This window comes from Pelophylax lessonae, assembly GCF_965119305.1.
Source record: "Pelophylax lessonae genome assembly, chromosome: 2".
Lineage (NCBI taxonomy): Eukaryota > Metazoa > Chordata > Amphibia > Anura > Ranidae > Pelophylax > Pelophylax lessonae.
Window position 1 is genome coordinate 199,984,833 of NC_138769.1, and position 22,822 is coordinate 200,007,654.

The following is a 22,822-nucleotide window of genomic DNA, read 5'->3' on the forward strand; positions in this document are numbered from 1 at the left end:
AACTGCAATGATGCCTCGTACACATAATGAGAATATCAGATGAATGATCGTTTTTTTGCATGCTAGTCTCATATAGCAAATAAAGAGGTTACTAAAGTTTTGAAATTCTCGTACGACAGAATACAACTTCAGAAGTGATGTAATGGTCTTGGTCTTCTGATTCTTTTCGGACTAATACTTTACTAACTAAACTAAAATTGGGCGTTCTGGTATCGTACGAGAAAATTTTTTGTGTTTGTCCCTTTGGATAATTTCACATGAACTGTCATAATCGGTTCTCAAAAGCTGTTTACTACGGATCAGATTATCATACGATCGCGGTATTTTTCATCTGATATTCTTAACTTATGTACTAGGCATGACTAGTAGCGGAGCCAAAGGGCTAGCTGGGATGGCAATTGCCGCCCCAGACGAAGTCCTTGCCACCCCTGTTGCCACCCCGCTGAAAACATTACACTGTTTACAGTGGCGGCCGGTGTGTTGGGGGCGCAGGGGCGCTGCCCCCCTATCCATGCGTCCGGCCCCCTAATCTGCATGTGGGGCGCCAGACGCATGGAGTTCAATGGGATTTCTTTTTTTTGTCACCTGATTAGAGCCAGATGCTCTAATAGGCTTCAGAAGAGGGTGGACCCGGGGTGCAGAGCAGTGCGCCCCGAGCCCACCCATTATGTGACAATAGCGAATGAAAATTTGCTATTGTCACACGGATCCTCCTCCTGGACAATCAGGAAGCCGGTCTGAGACCCGCTCCTGATTGGCCAAAAGGCGAACGCATGCCATTGGCCGAGGAGGAGGCGGGAGGACTCGAGGAGACGCCGGGGAACTGAGGAGAAGCGGGGGATGCAGGTAAGTCTCTCTACATTGATGGGGGCACGGCACGCTGGTCACTGCATTGATGGGGGCATGGCACGCTGGTCACTGCATTGAAGGGGGCATGGCATGCTGGTCACTGCATTGAAGGGGGCACGGCACGCTGGTCACTGCATTGATGGGGGGTCGGCATGCTGGTCACTGCATTGATGGGGGCACGGCACGCTGGTCACTGCATTAAAGGGGGCATGGCACGCTGGTCACTGCATTGATGGGGGCACGGCATGCTGGTCACTGCATTGAAGGGGGCACGGCACACTGGTCTCTGCATTGAAGGGGGCACGGCACGCTGGTTACTGCATTGATGGGGGGCACGGCACGCTGGTCACTGCATTGATGGGGGCACGGCACGCTGGTCACTGCATTGAAGGGGGCACGGCACGTTGGTCACTGCATTGATGGGGGCACTTTGTATATTGACCCCCCAAAATAATACCTTGCCCCCCCTTTGCCACCCCTGTTTTAAAAGTCTAGCTCCGCCACTGGGCATGACAGTCTCTCCTTGACCTTATGCATCTCCTAGCTTCTGAGTGTGCTATGTTTGAGGTCAAGCAGCTTAAAGGCAGAAACCATCAGACTTCAGGTTTCCTCAGAACCCTGTCATTGCAATTAAAATGTAAATATCAGACAAAAGAAGTAAAGCTCTATAACCCAAAAATCTATTTATTTTATAAGTAAACCTTCAAACTAAACTACATCTAGCATGAGCCTATCTGGTTCCTTTTTTAATTGTTGTCATTTCTGGTTAAAAGCTTCCATCTTTAATTTCATACCATTTAATACAGAAATCAAAGGGTCTGGGTGCTATTGACAATAATGCCCATTCTTCACTTAAAACATATCTATCCCATGCAGAATATATTTGTAATATGTGAACAATACCAAGCTGTGTGGAACAAAAAAACATTATGATCATAGCTGCTGGCCCAATAAAAGTACTTTGAGGTTGTTCACGTAACTGAAACCCTACCCTGGTCCCTATTCTTTTATTTGAATTGGGTGATTACCTCACACTGCTAGAGTATTACCAAGCACTGGTAATGAAAATTTGTAGGTAAAGCGTTATGTCAAACAGAAAATAATTCTAATAACTATTTTTCTGCAACTGTAACTTGTACGTAGATGCAATAGGTATACACAGACTACACAGATTAGGAGAGCCTAGGATATTCCTATCTTCTGACTTTTTAATTTTGATAGGTACAGACTGTTTATAGGGCACTTTAGAAGAAGCTCTCAGGGACTCCTCTCTAATTAAAAATTAAAATAACCAGCTTTGACATATACCGTATGGTCAGCAGACTGTTGCTTGCTCTCTTTGCAGAGCTTTGAAAAGTAGCATGGTGAACTGGGGCCCACTACAATCACTTATTTCCGCTCCACTGATTGCCATTAGGTTTGTTTGAAGTTGTTTTTTAAAGTAGCACCGCAGCTAGCAGTCAGCAATAAGCATACATATGAAGATTAGACCTGCCAAGGGTTTTTTGGTAATACATACTTGACTATCCATTGCTGCAGGCATTGTAAGAGCCCTTGGAGCCTCTGCATTATCCACTCTTTGCTTTTAGAATTGGTGGTCTTCAAGAACGCCCCTGACACATCCTGCAAAGCAAGCGTGACTGGCCACTGGATTGTGGAGTTTTCGTTTTTTTTGCTTCCTATTTATCCACTGGGGACACACAGGAAGTTGAGCTGGCCATGTGCCTAAACATCATGGATGGTTGAATCTCCCCTACCAATCAGAATACACAAATAGTGCCTGTATCTGATTGGCACTGTTCATCTGACAATTTTCTCAGTCTTTCTCTACAGCATAGTGGATAGACTTTTGTACTCAGATTGTGGAAGCTTCCTAAGGATAGAAAATACTTAAAGCAGTAGTAAACTTTTTTCAGCTTATAATAAAGCTTACCTGTAGGCAAAATGAATATGTCCTCCAATGTTTAGGAGATATTCACTTTTTCTGCAGCCAGTGTTGTCACCAGCGCATGCACTGCGCTCTGAAGGGATGGCATGCTGTCCATTCAGAGCCCTGTACAGTTGGTGAGGCTTCTGCACGCATGTGCGGGATCGACGTCCCCATGGCTCGGCTATTCAAATGGCCAAAACCTGTTAACCCAAAAGGAAGACTGGGTAAAGATATAAGCCCTGTCAGCACTGACTGCATGCTGCTGGAGGGCTTCGTTTTAAAGAGGTTGTAAACCCGATTTTTTTTTCACCCTCAAAGAGAAACACATAATGAGCTAGTATGCATCGCATACTAGCTCATTATGAAATACTTACCTTAGAACAAGCCCCCGCCGTGCCGCCCGCTTACCTCTGTGACGGGCGACATGTTCAGTCACCCGTCTTCTGGGATCGCGGCTGATTGGCTGGAGCCGCGGTGATGTCACTCCCGCGCGCGGGAGCCGACGGTCACGGCATGGGGCTCTGAAGGAATGGCACCAGCGGCCGTTCCTTCAGAGCGCATGCGCCAGTGATGTCACTGGCTGCATGTAAGGTAAATACCTCCTAAACGGTACATGTTTAGGAGATATTTACAGTACCTATAGGTAAGCCTTATCATAGGCTTACCTATAGGTACAACTTGCAGAGGAGGGTTTACTTCCTCTTTAAGGTAAGTTTGACATAATGTGCTCGTATGCGATGCATACAAGCACATTATGACTTTACCTTCAAGTTTTTTTCCCCCTCCATTTACTACTGCTTTAAGAAGGCCAAAGGTGAGTTTTTTTTTTGTTTAATTTAGTGTAGATTCAGTGGGTTGAATGAAAAAAAACAAAATGACTCGATTACCGCATCCACACACTTGATGTGGATGGGGGAATCCCCCCACTGAGCTATTGTATTCTGACAACAGAAAGAGTTCCCCCCAACAGAATGCGCTGCTGGCGATCGAAAGTTCAGCCCGTCACTGCTGAACCAACCAAATGTTGACCCCTGTATGGCCAGCTTTAGCACTACTTTTGTATTGCAAATGGAATGTACAGTATTTACCTGGTTTAGACAGAAATTTTAATTGAACTTTTGTGTATTTTAGTGAATCTGTAAAGTTTACAAGAATTATTGAATACTAACACAACCATTTCTGCAGAGGTTCAGCACTTTTAGACTGCAAACCTTTACCTATTCTCATTATTATTACCAGCCAAAACCAGACCATACAGCACAACTATCAATATCACTGTAATTTTCTGCTGTGTTATACGTTGTTACGGTGCCTTTGTTATACGCTTTTTTTCTGTTGCTACCACTGTTTCCTGTTGTAATGCCATTGAATGGTTACTTTTGACAGTAAGACTAACTATTATTATTTTCACTGTTTTTCAGGGAGCCAGCGCATATATTTTAAATTATTTCCTCTATATTTTGTGGGCTCTGCTCTTTTCTTTCTTGGCGGTGGCTTTGGTTCGAGTGTTTGCTCCATATGCTTGTGGCTCTGGAATTCCTGAGGTGAGATCTTAATGATAACTTATGATACTCCTTCTGACTTTAGTCTTCCTCAAGAGTAGAACATAATTAAATTCTACAAAAAGATGCGTGTAAAATTTTCTTGAAATGTTTTATGTCTTTTTCATGGATGAGCAAATATTAATCACAAACTGTAATGAATTTCAAGAAAGCCTGACATTGCAGGGCTCTTAATGAAAATTACAAGTTGTTGGGCTGACTCATTGATCCCCTGGACTCTAATACATCCTGAGTCAATGACCCGAGAGGACAAGCAAGCAGATCAGTAGTTCTGATTTTAATTATTTGTAGGCTCCATACAAGTTCAGGGTAAGTGATTCAAAAGGTATTTAAATGTATCTAAACCAAATGACAAAAAATTGTTATATTGTAGCATATCAGTTCTTAGTTTGCACTTGCAGTACAAAGACAAGGACATCGAATGCCCAGGGTGAAGATAGCAAACTGCGCACAACCCCTTCTCTCGTAAGTGGCGGAGGAAATGGAGCTAAGGGGTACGCACAGTGTGCTACTCTGAAATGTGTATAATGTTTGTGGGATGGGGCTAAAGAGTTCTAAGGGAGGGAGGAGGCTAAGGGTTCTTGGGGGGTTTTGAGGAGTAGAGGGGAGGCCTGCAGGTGAGTTGTCCCCCCACCCTCTGTGTACTTACTAAGTTTAGATCTCCTTCTCAGTGTGGTGCCCAATGGGAATGTAGGCAGCTTCTCCTCCTTCATATCTCTGGTCATGTGACATATCTCCCTTTACTCCCCAGCAGCACCGCACTGAGATTGAGGTGTGCTCTCATCAGGCACCCTCTTTATTATGTCCACAGCAGGCTACTGTTGGACGGAGGGGAGAGCTGAATCCTCCTGACAGCAGCTATCAAGACCCCTGCTCCTTCTAACAAGAGTGATGGTGCACACCCTCTCATCAGTGAGGTGCCGGAGAATGGAGCGGCCAAAGCTCCCAGCATGCTTCCTCACCACATATCAACAGTACTTAAGGGGCACATTCCCCTTTCGCCCTGCTTAGATGTAGTGTCTGCATTAGTTTTCTTTTTTTCAGGTTTTATTTAATTTATTAACACCTGGTGATCCTCCCAGTAACACACACACTACCCATACTATATCTATGGATAAGCAATGTTTTCACCCTAATACTGGATTGTAGAACATCTTTCCCTCCTCTCTTTTCCTATATAGAAGAGAATGCATCTTGTGGTCCACAGAGATAATTGTAAACAATGTAAAATAATGATATTCATAAAATATTTACATACTGTATATAACATAATAGACATAAAATAAAACACAAAAGCCCACAAAAAAACCCCGTAGTGGTTCTAAAAGCTCATGGTTTTTACCTTCATGCATTCTATGCGTGAAGGTAAAAAACCTTCTCTGTGCAGCAGCGCCCCCAGCCCCCTAATACTTAACTGAGCCACATGGCGATACAGCGATGTGCAAGACAGCCTCGGCTCTCTGGGGACTCTCCCTCTTCATTGGCTGAGACAGCAGTGGGAGCCATTGGCATTGTCAATTACAGCCAGTGAGCCAATGAGGAGAGAGAGATGGTTGGGCGGGGCCGCGGGTCTGTGTGTGAAAAGACACACAGCACAGCGACTCGGGAGCGAGGGTACTCAGGTGCCCCCATCGCAAGCTGCTTACTGTAGGGGCCAGGAGCACCAGTGGGGGACTGGAGAAGAGGAGGATTGGGGCTGCTCTGTGCAAAATCACTGCACAGAGCAGATAAGTATAACTTGTTTGTTATTTAAAAAACAAACAAAAAAGCAATGCCTTTAGTATCACTTTAAACTGGATCTGAATTTAAAAAAAGTGAAGCTATGCTATGTTGTAGGCAACATTTGCAACTGTTAATTATGCCTAAGCAGTACCCTTAACTCTTATTTGCATTTTGGCTCAAATTCCTTGTCAAAAAAACAGTACACTTCCTTGTATGTGAAGGCTTCATAGCTGTATATCTGCAGTGTGAGAGCTAAGGCACTGCTACCTTGAACTGTTAGTCTCAGATTTGGAGTAAAACTTATTGATGTCACTACTTTGCAGCTCACTGCTCCCCTTGCTGAAAGTTCTGACATCAGAAAGCAAAGCTCTACCTCTACACATAGAAACAGTGCATAATAAAGCAGGGTAAGCCAGTAATGGGCTAAAAAACCTTTCTGCAGGGAGGCCATAAGCAATGCTGGGGACTAGTCCTTTGCTCTCTGTCTGCCTTTTCTTTTTTGGACACAGCTTCCACAGTACAGTTATTTTCTAATTTAAGGGTTTTAAGGTTTTAGTTCCTTTTAAACATTAATCTTTGCAACATAAGAATTGATTGTATATCTATTGTATATCTAGTTATTTAAGCATTTCATCCAAAATAGTATCCTTTTATTTTCCCTTATTAGTCAATGATTATTCTGGTTACAGCCACCTAAGCAGAGAATTTTATCAGGCTTTGAATATTATGAATTCAGGATTCTTGCATTAACATCAAAGAAGAAATACATTCTTTAACTATGGAGGGAGTCCTACAATGTCTGGGCAATCTAAGAGGTCTCGTAAGACTTTAGGAGTGATATATGTTTGTAATTTGTTCAAAAACTTAAATAATAACTATAATATTAAAATATGAAATAAAGGTGCCAAGATCTAACTCTCTGAAAGTGTGTCACCGATATAAGTACACTATTTGTCTATACAGAACTAATGCTGAACATTTTACTTTTTACTTGCTAAACTTACTTTCTTATGGGTTTTACCTTTTATTCACATTTAGATAAAGACCATTCTGAGTGGCTTCATAATAAGAGGATACCTAGGAAAGTGGACACTGTTAATAAAAACAGTAACATTAGTTCTCGTTGTGTCCTCTGGCTTAAGTCTTGGAAAAGAAGGACCATCAGTCCATGTAGCCTGTTGTTGTGGCAACTTTTTCTGCAGCTTGTACTCCAAGTACAGCAAAAATGAAGGAAAAAGGAGGGAAGTAAGTTGATTTATGAAAGGAGAAATGTGAATTCATTATCCCCTATGAAAGTTCTGTCTTAACCTGGTGATATATTTGTGTCACAGGTGCTTTCGGCCGCAGCTGCAGTAGGAGTCTCTGTTGCTTTTGGAGCTCCAATTGGCGGTGTTCTTTTCAGTTTGGAAGAGGTACGGTGTGTTTCTCTTAACTGTTATTGTTCTGTAAATTGAAACTGATGGTGCTGACGTCAATGAAAAATTCCAAGCCATTGTGCTTCTGCTTGCCTTGAATATTTAAACATTATTCAGACAGAACTATGTTTGTGTGTGTGTGTGTGTGTATATATATATATATATATATATATATAAACTTTATACAGTGATTAGCATAAATTCGTACACCCCAACAGATTTGTCTGAAAACCTTTACTTTCCTTTTGCAATCAACATTTTTCTATGGGACACTATACTACAAAATACTCCCACAAATGCGGGCCATTGATTGCAACCAAGATGTGTTAATTTGCACACACAAAAAAAAGTATTTTTCCTAACAAATTCATTCAAGACCTTTTTGCAAAAATGAATACAACGCAATGAAAGTCTTAGGAGCAAAGCTGAATTTTAAACAACAATATCCTAATTAACAAGAATTCAACTACAGGTGAGTTTAATTGATCATTAAACAGGTGTCCAGCAGACAATTGATTATAATAGGGCATTAGTTAACAAAGAAAAGCCCTTCATATTTCATGCTGTCAGCAATGCCACCACATGGAAGAGAAATTTCACAAGGTTCGAGAAAGAAAATTATTTCTTTACAAAGAAAGGTGAAGGCTACAAGAAGATCAGCAAAGCTTTACTTATCAGTCAGAATACTGTAGAAAAAGTTATACACAAATTTAACAAAGATGGAACTGCAACCATCTTACAGAGACATCCAAGCCATCCACAGAAGTTACCACCTCAACAGGAGCATCTTCTGATGAGAAGGGTTGAAGAAAATTGGCATACAAGTTCACTGCAATTACCTAAAGAAGTAGAGAGCCAAACTGGGGTGATTGTTTCCCGTGACACAATACGGTGTACACTGCAGAGGAATGACATGCATGGTTGTCGTCCATGAAGGAATCTTCTCCTAAAGCCCATGCACAAGAATTTGCCAGGGCCTGTGCTGAAAAAAGAAGAAGACTACAGGGACTCTGCACTCTGGAGTGATCAGACCAAGATAAATGTTTTTGGAACTGATGGCCTAAAAACTGTATGGCGTCGCAAAGGTGAGGAGTACAAAGAAAAATGCATGGTGCCTACAGTTAAACATGGTGGTGCAATGTCCTTCTGTGGGGCTGGATTAGTGCTTCTAGTGTCAGGGAGCTGCATTTCATTACTTTACTACTTTGCATTGTAGCAAAGTGTCATTTCTTCAGTGTTGTCACATGAAAAGATATAATAAAATATTTACAAAAATGTGAGGGGTGTACTCACTTTTGTGAGATACTGTATCTACCCTTCCACCTCATCAAACTGTTGGAGAGAATGCAGTAATAATCTCAACCTCCTGTCCAGAATCCCTTTTACAAGAAACACTTTACTCTTCTCACGTCTGTGCTGTTCTTTCAAACTTACTGAGCTCATGTTTGCCTTTCTCGTACATTGTACATTGCTACTCAAAACAATAAAAAAACAAAGTAAAAAAAAAAAAAACGTGAAGATTTTGTAATCAAAGTTATATTATTAACCTTACTTTCATGTAATGAGCTAAACAAATGTTCTATAAAACTTTTTTGACTGTTTTGACATGTTGACATTTGGAAATTGTTCTTGTGTTAATTGAGATAATGATTAAAATCTTACTTTTCAAAAGGGGTGTACTCATGTATGCTGAACACTGTGTATATGTATGTGTGTGTGTATATATATATATATATATATATATAATAGATACAGTGGGTACGGAAAGTATTCAGACCCCCTTAAATGTTTCACTCTTTGTTATATTGCAGCCATTTGCTAAAATCATTTAGGTTCATTCTTCTTCCTCATGAATGTACACATAGCACCCCATACTGACAGAAAAACACAGAATTGTTGACATTGTTGCAGATTTATTAAAAAAGAAAAACTGAAATATCACATGGTCCTAAGTATTCAGACCCTTTGCTCAGTATTTAGTAGAAGCCCCCTTTTGATCTAATACAGCCAGGAGTCTTTTTGGGAAAGATGCAACAAGTCTTTCACAACTGGATTTGGGGATCCTCTGCCATTCCTCCTTGCAGATCCTCTCCAGTTCTGTCAGGTTGGATGGTAAACGTTGGTGGACAGCCATTTTTAGGTCTCTCCAGAGATGATCAATTGGGTTTAAGTCAGGGCTCTGGCTGGGCCATTCAAGAACAGTCACGGAGTTGTTGTGAAGCCACTCCTTCGTTATTTTAGCTGTGTGCTTAGGGTCATTGTCTTGTTGGAAGGTAAACGTTCGGCCCAGTCTGAGTTCCAGAGCACTCTGGAGAAGGTTTTTGTCCAGGATATCCCTGTACTTGGCCGCATTCATCTTCCCCTCGATTGCAACCAGTCGTCCTGTCCCTGCAGCTGAAAAACACCCCCACATCATGATGCTGCCACCACCATGCTTCACTGTTGGGACTGTATTGGACAGATGATGAGCAGTGCCTGGTTTTCTTCACACATACCGCTTAGAATTAAGGCCAAAAAGTTCTATTTTGGTCTCATCAGACCAGAGAATTTTATTTCTCACCATCTTGGAGTCCTTCAGGTGTTTTTTAGCAAACTCCATGTGGGTTTTCATGTGTCTTACACTGAGGAGAGGCTTCCGTCGGGCCACTCTGCCATAAAGCCCCGACTGGTGGAGGGCTGCAGTGATGGTTGACTTTCTACAACTTTCTCCCATCTCCTGACTGCATCTCTGGAGCTCAGCCACAGTGATCTTTGGGTTCTTCTTTACCTCTCTCACCAAGGCTCTTCTCCCCCGATAGCTCAGTTTGGCCGGACGGCCAGCTCTAGGAAGGGTTAAGGAAATGGAAAGCACCTGAGTTAAATATATGAGTGTCACAGCAAAGGGTCTGAATACTTAGGACCATGTGATATTTCAGTTTTTCTTTTTTAATAAATCTGCAACAATGTCAACAATTCTGTGTTTTTCTGTCAGTATGGGGTGCTATGTGTACATTCATGAGGAAGAAGAATGAACCTAAATGATTTTAGCAAATGGCTGCAATATAACAAAGAGTGAAAAATTTATGGGGGTCTGAATACTTTCCGTACCCACTGTAGATAGATAGATACTGCTCAAAAAAATGAAAGGAAAACCTTTAATCAGAGTATAGCATCAAGTCAATTAAACTCCTGGGATATTAATCTAATCGGTTAAGTAGCAGAGAGGGTTGTTAATCAGTTTCAGCTGCTTTAGTGTTAATGAAATTAACAACAGGTGCACTAGATGGGCAACAATGAGATGACCTTCAAAACAGGAATGGTTTTATAGGTGGAGGCCACTGACATTTTTTTTCCCTACTCGTCTTTTCTGACTGTTTTTCACTAGATTTGCATTTGGCTTGGGTCATTGTCCCTACTGGTAGCATGAGGCGATACCTGGACCCTATAGAGGTTGCACAGGCAGTCCAACTCCTCCAGGATGGCACATCAATAAGTGCAATCGCCAGAAGGTTTTCTGTGTCTCCCAGCACAGTCTCAAGAGCATGGAAGAGATTACAGGAAACAGGCAGTTACTCTAGGAGAGTTGGACAGGTCAGTAGAAGGTCCTTAACCTATCAGCGGGACTGGTATCTGCGCCCTTGTGCAAGGAGGAACAGGATGAGCACTGCCAGAGATCCCTACAAAATTACCTCCAGCAGGCCACTGGTGTGAATGTCTCTGACCAAACAATCAGAAACAGACTTCATGAGGGTGGCCTGAGGGCCTGACCTCCTCTGGTGGGCCCTGTGCTCACTGCCCGGTACAATGGCGCTCAATTGGCATTTGCCATTGAACACCAGAATTGGCAGATGTGCCACTGGCGCCCTGTACTTTTCACAGATGAGAGCAGGTTCACCATGAGCACATGTGACAGATGTAAAAGGGTCTGAAGAAACCATGGAGAATGTCATGCTGCTTGTAACATCGTTCAGCATGACCGGTTTGGTGGTGGGACAGTGATGGTTGGGGGAGGCATATCCATGGAGGAACGCACAGACCTCTACAGGCTGGACTATGGCACCCTGACTGACATTAGGTATCGGGATGAAATCCTTGGACCTATTGTCAGACCCTACGCTTGTGCAGTGGGTCCTGAGTTCCTCCTGGTGCATGACAATGCCCAACCTCATGTGGCGAGGGTATGCAGCCAGTTCCTGAAAGATGAAACAATTGATACCATTGAATGGCCCCCACACTCGCCTGACCTGAATCCAATAGAACACCTCTGGGACATTATGTTTCAGGTCCATCTGATGCCTCCAGGCTGCACCTCAGTCTGTTCGGGAGCTCAGTGACCTGGTCCAGATCTGGGAGGAAATACCCCAGGACACCATCCATCATCTCATTACAGAATACAGAATACTTTATTAATCCCGAAGGGAAATTGGGAAAATTGTTGCCCCCTGTTGCCAGGCATGCATACAAGCATGTGGGGGCCATACCAACTAGAGTATCATTTTGAGTTGTTGCAATGAAATTTTAGAAAAATGGACTAGCCTGCTGCATCATTTTTTATTTTTTATTTTTGGGGTGTCTGACGTCAGCTCTCTGTAGGTTGATATTTTTCATTTCCATTAAATGATGTGGCATCCTTTCGTTCCTAACACATTACCCTGTCCATATCAGTATAGATGTACAGCAGGATATTTTTCCTATTGGGCTCTGATGTGTTTTCAAAGTGTTCCTTTAATTTTTTTGAGCAGTATATTTTACATTGAAAGTACCAGTCATAGTTGCTTTCCTTTTCCTAGGAACTCAGCAATCCTATTACACACACTAGAAGAGCTACATGTAAAATGCTGCTAATACTGACCGGTTTTCAGTAACCTCTGAGAAACATTTGAGAAAACAAAACATTTAGTTTACTGTTTGTTCAGCTGTGAATTGGTAATCATGTCTTCTAGCACTTGTTTGCATTGCAGAATTAGAAGACCTCTGGACTTCTACACTGGAGGTAAATGACTATATATCATGAGCAGCAGTAAACTAATGGTTATTCAGTTGGGACATTTAGAATCTTAGCATGGACTTATAAAACAGAGAGCTTTAGCAGATGGAAAATATGTAAACTGTAAAGTATGTAAGAGATGGAAGGTAAAGACTAAAAACAAAGGTGTATAGAAAGTCATTGACTAGACAATTGCCATAATGGCCGCCAAAAGCACGACAATGCAGAAGACTTGCACAACACTTGTGATTTTGTTCACATTAGTCATCTTTATACTCCACATTTACGAGTACTGAGATGTCCTAAGGATATAAAGCAGTATATTAATGCTGCCACTTATATCAGGGTAACTGATGTGGCTAATGCAAGGATAACTAGAGTGAAAGGGTGCTATTGCCCTTAGAAGTAATATTGTTTGCATTTTAAAGGGTAATTCTACTTTTGCAGTCAATTTGAGAAAACCCCACTATATGTTTTTGTTATGTGTTCCCACACATGTGAATTCACAGAACACCTAAAATATATATTTTTTTAAATATTTCTTACATTTTAAATTTTTCTAAGTAGAAGGTATCATGGCTGATACTAAGAATTATTGGAGACTCTTAAAAGAGAAGTTTTGCTTTTTTTTTTTTTTCAAAAATCATACTTACCTAGGTGGATGAAGCATTGGTCCGATGCTGCATCTGTCCCCCACTGGCTCTAAGGCCGAGAACCAATTGATCAAAGACTGCTGATCGCTTGAATCTCAGTGCTACCTGGAGCGCTAGGTTGTGGAGGGGTCAGGTGCAGCCAGCTCAGGCTCTGATGTTAGTAGAGCGAACTCCACTGCTAAGCTATAGTGTTCTGACCGGAAGACGCCCCCCCCCCCCCCGGCAGATTACACCATTGGCTGAGACCTCTGATCGGCAGACCTTTTTCGGTAAATTATCTTTGACAGAAGATGTATACGGCAACCGGCTTCTGTTGGACCGACTGTCATATACATGGGCAGAATGTCGGCTGGTTTCTATTGAACCAGACGATGCGGCCCAATATTCAGCCCATGTGTACGGCTCTTTAGATTCGCTCTGTCCCAACGCAGACTCTAGCTATTTCTCATTACCATAAAATGCAGGAGGGTGGTTTCTAAACTTTTTAAATCTTTGTTAGGACAGATAGTTTTCAAATTTAGTTTACAACCTTATAATGAAGAACTGTCAAAACAGTACAGACAGGGTAAACTATGGTAAATATTACTCCACATCCCCCTTTCCTAACATTATAAAGCAGGAAGAGCATGTAATGTTAAAAGTTAATAGGAACATGTAACAAATATAAAGTAGATGTTATCCCAATTTGGCTGCAAAAGTGGAAATACACTTTAAATCTTACTGTTTGTTAACGCAGGAAGTAACAAGTATGCAAAACAGGGAAAGGTGTATTTTTAAGCCTTTGGCCTTGGACAGCTTGAAAGTAACATGGAATGTTGCTGACATTGACATTTAATTGATGGCATGCATTTCTGACTGACATTGCAGCATTTTCAATCTGATATCATATTTTTAGGAACACAGATTGAAGACAGGGATGGACTGTGTTTCTAAAACCAAAAATGCTTAGAATCCCTTTCAATTTTTATGTTGCTAACTGTATTCCTGCAAAGGAGCTACAACTTCTCGTTTTGTCTTTGTGGCCATTGCAGCTAGGACTGAAAGTTAGGAAACATCCAAAATGTTAAGCTTTCAGGACAGGAATAGAGGGGAAATCTTCCAATGCACACTTTTACATCACTTTGGAGAGATTTCCTCTTACTTTCAGGTGTATCTATAGGACCTGAAATTAAGAGAAATTTTTTTTTTTAATTCTTTAGGATAGGTTAAAAAAAAAAAACCTGACCATTCCTTACGCTATCGAAAATGAAAAATGTTAGATAGATAAATGTTAGACTTTAGATATAATTTAAAAATAAGTCAACCCAAAACTGACCTATTAGCTATGGATAAATGACTGTTGGTTTATTAATTGGCTCTTAAACTTTGACATATCGGTTTTCAGTAGACCACTGTGAGTTTATTCACCCAGTGGCTATTTAAAATTTTAGAAAAAAAACTAGATTTTAGAAAAAAAAAAAGTCCCCCAGAAATCATTGTTTCTTTTTTATCTCCGCAAGTGTTTTCTTCTGCCATTTTAATGACTTATACTTAGTGGTGTAGGTCAGATGACCACATGGCTCAAAGCTGGTTGAGTATAGTATAGCAGAGGGTTGAAACCTTTTTTTAAGAAGATTATGGCTGTTTTTTCCCACCAGTGTGTGCTGAAAACCAACATGTCATCTAAAACACCTCTCTTTGCTTTTAATGGAAGAAAGTTCATGTACAGTAAGTCACCATGTATCACTAAGGGAATATTCAGTGTATCTCTAAACTTTTAAAATTATGATTTAAACAATTTGCATTTTTTTTTCTTTTTTAGGTCAGTTACTATTTTCCTTTAAAGACACTGTGGCGTTCTTTTTTTGCTGCCCTTGTTGCTGCCTTTACGCTGAGATCTATTAACCCATTTGGCAACAGTCGCTTAGTTCTGTTCTATGTGGAATATCATACACCATGGTATATGATGGAGCTGATTCCATTCATCCTTCTTGGTGTCTTTGGAGGGCTTTGGGGGACACTTTTCATTCGCTGCAACATTGCTTGGTGCCGTCGGCGCAAGACCACCAGCCTTGGCAAGTATCCAGTACTGGAAGTCATTGTGGTCACTGCAATCACAGCCATTATTGCTTACCCAAATCCATATACTCGGAGGAGCACAAGTGAGCTGATCTCAGAACTGTTTAATGACTGCAGAGCTCTGGAGTCTTCTCAACTCTGTGATTACATCAATGATATCAACATGACCAGACCAGTGGATGACATTCCTGACAGACCAGCTGGTCCAGGGGTCTATACTGCAATGTGGCAGTTGGCATTAGCTCTTGTGTTTAAAATCATCATTACTATATTCACATTTGGTATGAAGGTAAGCCCACTATTATATTCTATTTTTTTATTTTTATCATTATTATCTTTATCAGTTAAAATGAAAATATTTCTGATTATTGGGACTCCTCGGTTCAGTAATGCAGAGCATGTTGATCAACAATGTCTTAATTTATTTGTGAACATTTTTAATGCAGAGATTATTTTTGATGCAAATTACTAATGTTGTATGCAAGAAGTCATAAATGTGATTCCATGCAGAAAAGTGGATGAGGTCTCAATTTAAAAAAGGACCTATTAATGATTAATAAATTCCTGACATTTTACAATATATAGCGAAAGAATAATTAAAAAAAAAAAAAAAAGCTGTACTTTTTATTAATAATGTCTGGTCCTTAAGTTCCAGCTAATTCTCTTTGTCTAGGTACAGTCTCTCAAGATCTTGCAATAATAAAGGATTTTTAAAAATGCATGTAATTTTCACCATTTTGAGAATTATGCAGATCTGGTGCCTTTTTTAATTGCTGCTATACATCTCCTTTAAATATGTATTGGATATACACGTGACTATGCTTATATAGAAGCATTACTATGTGAAAATAAATGGGCAGGCTGGATGGACTACTTGGTCTGTTCTCAATATTCTATAATTTTATGAATATTTCTGTGCCTAATCCTAAACAGTATTCTTGTTAGCTCAGATGTTTCTTTTATAAGATGTGTTTCTTGGTTTAAATTGATCAATTATTCAGCCTGTTTTTCTCATCTAGAACATGTTCTCCTTTATATTAGCCTGTAGACTTGTTACAGGTGTCTTTCCTGGTTTCATGAATATTTACCACTTGTTTTAATAAGAAGGACCACCAAGAGACTCAGCTGCAGCAAGTCACATGGGAGCACTTTTCTAAATATTTAAATATCTACCATTAATAAAATAACAATCCCTCGTGATACAAGTATGTCTTTGATAGAAGTTTCAAGTATAAATATCCTCTGGTTGTCGGGGAAGTACTGAACACTGCGGAGCAGTTTTGGTCTACCTGATCTGTTTTGTGTAGCATGAATTGAAATGTGTTTTATCATAGTCCGCCACAAGTGTGTCCACACTCTACACTGAGTCCTTTGTTAAATGATTATAATATGTAAATGAACACAGAACTATCTAATAACATACTGTAGACTAGTTGCATACATAGGGTACTAGTATGTTCATTTAACCACAGAATGTCAGTTATATAATTTACTCTGAATCACTAGTTGTCCATCTGGCATTTTTAGATGCACACACCCTAAAATAATATTTTCCTTAAAATATTTTAGTGGAGAATGAATTCAGCATTTTTTCACTGGAATATTTTAGACATTCGTTAAAGACCAATAGCAAACTTATTCAAGGTCATTTGTCCTTCAATGTTTTGGTTTACTTAAAAGGTAGCTATAATTTTATTAAAAAAGAATGATTTTTGATTTAATCACACTTCTGTGCTTTACAGATACAATACACTAATTTTGAAAGGACTGGTAGTCCACCTCAATATATGAATAAATACATCCTTACCATTTGTAATGTACTGTCTAGGGGCATTGGGTGTCATTTAAAATAATCATAGGTTGCGGTGCCATTTAAAATAAATGGCACCGCAACCTATGATTTTGAATAACACTCTAACGCAGTGTTTCTCAACCTTTTTTTCAGTCGAGGCACACCCCAGAAATTATGGACAGTCTCGAGGCACCCTTTAAAAAATTATGGACAGTCTTGAGGCACCCCATCCTAAAAGTTTTACATAATGCAGCAACATACACACACGTAGGATGCCCAACGTTAGAGGTACAATTTGGTACTGACTAGTACTTCCAATGTTTCTCTTTTTCCTCGGTTTTTCTTCATCACTCAGCTAATATGACCCCAAAACTTATGGAGAGAAGCAGGGGAGGGTCAAACGAGCATGCTACTCAGACGACTGACATCCTCCTTATCAACTGATGATGTCATTGGTCATTAGCAGGTCGGCAGCTAGAGGGCCGTAACGGTGCACAATGAAAACCTGTGACTTTGTGTAACGTAAAAGGCAGGCTTCATCCACCCGCTGCCTTGTATACAATTTTTGGGAAATGTTTGGGGCATTTTGCTGAGGCACCCCTGAAGAAACCTCAAGGCACACCAGGGTGCCTCGGCACCCTGGTTGAAAAAGGCTGCTCTAACGCACCTAGCCAATACACCACAATGCAAATGCATTTTAGCCTACTGTAATGGATATATGTAAACTATTTATTTTTACCACCGTGTATAGTATATCACAAACAGACAAAAATTTCCCAGCACACATACCAGCAATGTATAATAGAGTTGGGCTGAACACCCCCCTGTTTGGTTTGCACCAGAACTCCTGAAGATGTAAAAAGTTCGGACCCAAGCCAAGAACTCAATAAAAATATATGGGACCCGAACTTGACAAATCAAAAGCCCCCATTTTGAAGGCTTATATGCAAGTTATTGGCCATAAAAAGGGTATGTGGGGCCTTGGTACTTCCTTGGGGCACATGTATCAATGAAAAAATGTTTTAAAAAAAGAACCATTCTTAAAGGAGCAGTGATTGTAGTGATGCCCTAAGTGAAACAATAAAAATGAAAAATTCCCTAAAATATAGTGTCGGGGAGGGGGTCCCTTTATTCTGCCTGTAAAATGGTGCATCTGTACCCTGTATAGAACTTCCTGCAGCAAAATGACACTTATAAAGAATAAAAATGCAGTGGAGCCCCCCAAAATCCATACCAGACCCTTATCTGTGTGACGTCACCGATCTGTGAATGTTGGGTCAGTGACGTCACACATTTATTTACATGGGGGGCTGGGATTCAGGGGGTCTCCTTGTTAAAAGGGGCTTTCAGATTCCAATAAACCCCCTACCCACAACCCAGGGTTGTAGGGAAGAGGCCCTTGGGGACAAGGTGCTTTGGGGTCCCCATGTTGATGGGGACAAGGTCCCCTCTACCCCAAAGCACCCCCCAAATGTTGAGGGCATGTGGCCTGGTATGCTTCAGGCTTTTCCTGACCTGCATGCTCAGATAAGGGTCTGGTATGAATTTTGGGATGGGGGGGGGGGGGCAACGTGCTTTTTTTAAAATCTTGGCGTGGGGTTCCCCTAAAATCTATACCAGACTCAAAGGGCCTGGTATGGACTGGGGGGGACACCTATGCCATTTTTCTTTTCAGTTTTTCTATTGCCATCATTGTTTTTCCACATGAGTTCCATCAAGCAGAAGTGACGTCTACCGGAAGCCCCACTCCCACAAATGCACACTGCCTGTAACCATATGCAAGCACCCCTGAAGCCCCACTCCCACAAATGCACACTGCCTGTAACCACATGAAAGCACCCCAGCAGGGGTTTCCACAATTACCTGGGAAAGGCACCCCCCTTCGAAAACAAAGAGGTTGCCGCCTCTCACAGCTATTCGCATGTAAATCGCTCAGGCAGGGATTATATGTGAGTGAAAAGTCCTGAACGCAGGCAGCTGCATGTGAGTGTGCATGATTAGCTGCAAAAGCAGGCAGCCTCCCATTGCTTTCAATGGATCTACCTCTACTAATCATTGGAACTTCCTCTGGGGTTCTCACATATTATCACAGGCAGTGTGCTTTTGCAGGAGTTAATGCACCCTTAGGCAGGCCATACATGGTGTGAATTTCTCTCCTTCAGCCACTGGTTACAGTAAAGAAATTTGCACAGTTACCCCATCAACACAGACAGTGCTGACAGGGGAATCCTTCCTGCCAAGCAATTGTCTGCTCCCATCAGGGAAGCAGTGGCAGATGGGGGAAGCTGCTAACGATAATCCCATTAATGATTCGAACTGTGTATGGCCAACCTTAGACAAGTTAACCACTTGCCGACTGCCGCAAGTACATATACTGCTGCGGTCAGCCCCTCCTGGGCAAAGTGACGTATTGGTATGTCACTCACCCGCAAACCAATAGGGGGCGAGCGCGCGCCGCCAGATGCGCGCTCCCGCCCTGCTCGTTCACTGCCATCACCGCGCGAGTGACCGGCGGCTCCGATGTCCGCCCGCCACTCGCGATCTCCCGCTGGAGAGGGAGAAAGGCAGGCGGCTTATGTAAACAAAGCCATCTGTCATTCTCCCTGGTAACTGCAGAGATCATACGATCCTGCTATGTAGGATCGTATGTCTCTGTGGTTACATCAAAAGCCACGCCCCTTGACAGTTAGAATCACGCCCCTAGGGACACACTTAACCCCTGGATCTCTAATAAAGTTAACCCCTTCCCTGCCAGTGTCATTTTTACAGTAACAGTGCATATGTATAGCACTGATTACTGTAGTAATGTCACTGGTACCCCCAAAAGTGTCAAATATGTCAGTCAAGGGTCCGATCTGTCCGCCGCAAAGTTGCAGTCCCGCAAAAAAAATCGCAGATCGCCACCATTACTAGTTAAAAAAAAAAACAATAAAGATGGCATAAATCTTTCCCGTAGTTAGTAAACACAATAACTTTTGCAAAAACCAATCAAAATTTGCTTATTGCAATTTTTTTCACCAAAAATATGTAGCAGAAAACAAATTGGCCTAAAATGTTTGATTTTTACATTTTTTTGGGGGGGAATTTCATATAAAAAAATGTGAAAAATATTGTTATTTTTTCAAAATTGTCGAAGCTTTTTTTGTTTATAGCGGAAAAGGTAAAAATCGCACAGGTGATCAAATACCACCAAAAGAAAGCTCTGTTTGTGGGAAAAAAAGGACATCAATTTCATTTGGGTACAGCGTCGCACGACCGCGCAATTGTTCGTTAAATTCATGCAGTGCCGAATCGCAAAATAGGCCCTGGTCTTTGTGAGCAGCCAAATCCTCTGGGGCTTAAGTGGTTAAGCACAGGGACCAAACCTGGTACAGTTCAAGTGTGTTCACAATAGGGTATCTACAGTGCTGTATTTTACGAGGGACAGCATAGATGTATGTGTATGAACACATTACGCCTACCTCATGCAGCCTGGATTTCTGCTTAAAAAAATACTTTTATTACAACTATACATATGCTAGTTTAGGGGCAATTCTCATGGGTATATGTGTATACTTGCTGGCAAAGCTGGCAGAAAATCCTGCAGAAAATACGAATCCAAGCTGGCCCAAACAAACTATGTAATGTACTGTATGTCAAAAAATGGAGCTGAGCTTTCATATAAATATCTTTTTTAAAAAGACATGTTTTAGACTGATTACTAAACCAGAGTGAGTAAAATGTTGCTATGTTCCTGGCTGCCCCTGCACTGTCTGGGAAAGAACCTGTTTTAAATTCAGTGGCCCTTTTGTGGGGGAGCACTACATAAGCATAACTAGTACAGTGACAGTACATCAACAATGTCTAAAAAGTTCAAAGCCTAAAGAGATTGTGATCATAGATAGTGTCCACACATGATATCCATACTCAGTGATCAAAACTGTGTCCACGCAATCTTCCAACCCCGCTGATTCAACATGCTGATTCTTCCCAAAATGTATCCTGAATCCATGTATTACATCCAAGTGAACAAAAAACAAACCTAATGTGATCCCACCCCCAATGGACTCACACTTACCTTCTATATATGACCTATAATGACATATTACCAAAATTATTGGGACACTTGCCTTTACACGCACATGTACTTTAATGGCATCCCAGTCTTAGTCCATAGGTTTCTTCTGGGAAGGCTGTCCACAAGGTTTAGGAGTGTTTCTATGGAATGTTTGACCATTCTTCCCGAAGCGCATTTGTGAGGTGTTCTATAGGGATGAGGTCAGGGCTCTGTGCAGGCCACTCAAATTCCTCCACCTCAAACTCTTTCTGGACGTTGTTTGTGCACTGGTGCGCAGTCACGTTGGAACAGGAAGGGGCCAACCCCAAACTGTTCCCACAAAGTTGGGAGCATGAAATTGTCAAAAATGTCTTGGTATGCTGATGCCTTAATTGTACCCTTCACTGGAAGCAAGCCCAACCCCTCAAAAACAACCCCACACCATAATCCCCCCTCCCCCAAATGATTTGGATCAGTGCACGTTCCTCCACCCCAAACTCGCTCATCCATGGCCTTATGGACCTTGCTTTGTGCACTGGTGCGCAGTCATGTTGGAATAAGAAGGGGCCATCCCCAAACTGTTGCCACAAAGTTGGGATCATGAAATTGTCCGAAATGACTTGGTATGCTGACTTGGGGCCAACCTCTGAAAAACAACCCCACATGATAATCTCTCCTCCACCAAATGATTTGAACCAGTGCACAAAGCAAGGTTCGTAAAGACATGGATGAGTGAGTTTGGGGTGGAAGAACTTGACTGGCCTGACCTCAACCCGATAGAACACCTTTGGGATAAATTGGAGCAGGGACTGCGAGCTATGATTTCTCGTCCTCATCAGTGCCTGATCCCACAAATGCGCTTCTGGAAGAATGGTCAAACATTCCCTTAGACACACTCCTAAACCTTGTGTACAGCTTTCCTAGAAGAGATGCTATTAAAGTTCATGTGCCTGTAAAGGTAGACGGGATTACTTTTGGTAATATAGTGTATGTATATAAAAACTTTAAATAATTGCCTCTCTGTTCCCTTCCCTAACACAGGTGAATACCTCTCCATCGGGGGTACAGTAAACCACAGTCACATAAATAAAATATGTGAATATGGGTGGTGCGCTAAATCCAATAAACGTGAACAAATAAATGTGACCACAACAGATATTATCATAAAGTCCCAAAGTCCAAAGTAATGAAACTCCTCCGATTATAAATTATGGTGACACAAAAACAAAGGTGAATAAAGGTGATGGTTCAAATGATGATATTGAAATCCCTCCACCTGGTGACATTCCTCCTTACCGGGCGGATATTAAGTAAGTGCAAAATATATAATGTTCCAAACAACCACTTCTTGTGACATTCCTCCTTACCGGGCGGATATTAAGTAAGTGCAAAATATATAATGTTCCAAACAACCACTTGTTGTGACCACACAAAAGAAAAGGTGCTCTTCACCGTGCGTGCAAAAACCAAGATGGCCTCTTACCAGAACGGTATTTAAATAGCACTCTGTGAAATCATGGGGATTATCAAGCTGCTTCTCTCCATATGAATAGATGCGGCAGATTCCCAAGGTTCAGCAGGGCTTATATCATCCTCTCCGACCTCAGCAAACCACAGCGACAACGTGCATACCGGCCCAACACACCTATTTATATATAGAACTGGCCACAGATCAGGGCTGCGTTGTCTGTGTTATATCTGTTTTGGTCACATTTATTTGTTCACGTTTATTGGATTTAGCGCACCACCCATATTCACACATTTACAAAAAATTTTCTGGTAGCAGCTTAATCACAGACCAGCGCACCTTTTTTTTATACACAAATAAAATACTTGGTA

General features: G+C 41.5%; 1 protein-coding gene across 1 annotated transcript in view; it reads left to right on the forward strand.

Annotated features, from left to right (window-relative positions):
• Positions 1-22,822, forward strand: part of CLCN4 (chloride voltage-gated channel 4) — a 131,559-nt gene that overhangs the window by 74,125 nt on the left and 34,612 nt on the right. Inside the window, exons 6-9 of the mRNA XM_082245435.1 lie at positions 4,201-4,323; positions 7,102-7,308; positions 7,395-7,475; positions 14,899-15,444. Of these exons, the coding sequence (XP_082101561.1) occupies positions 4,201-4,323; positions 7,102-7,308; positions 7,395-7,475; positions 14,899-15,444 (957 nt within the window). The remainder of the gene's footprint in view (positions 1-4,200; positions 4,324-7,101; positions 7,309-7,394; positions 7,476-14,898; positions 15,445-22,822) is intronic.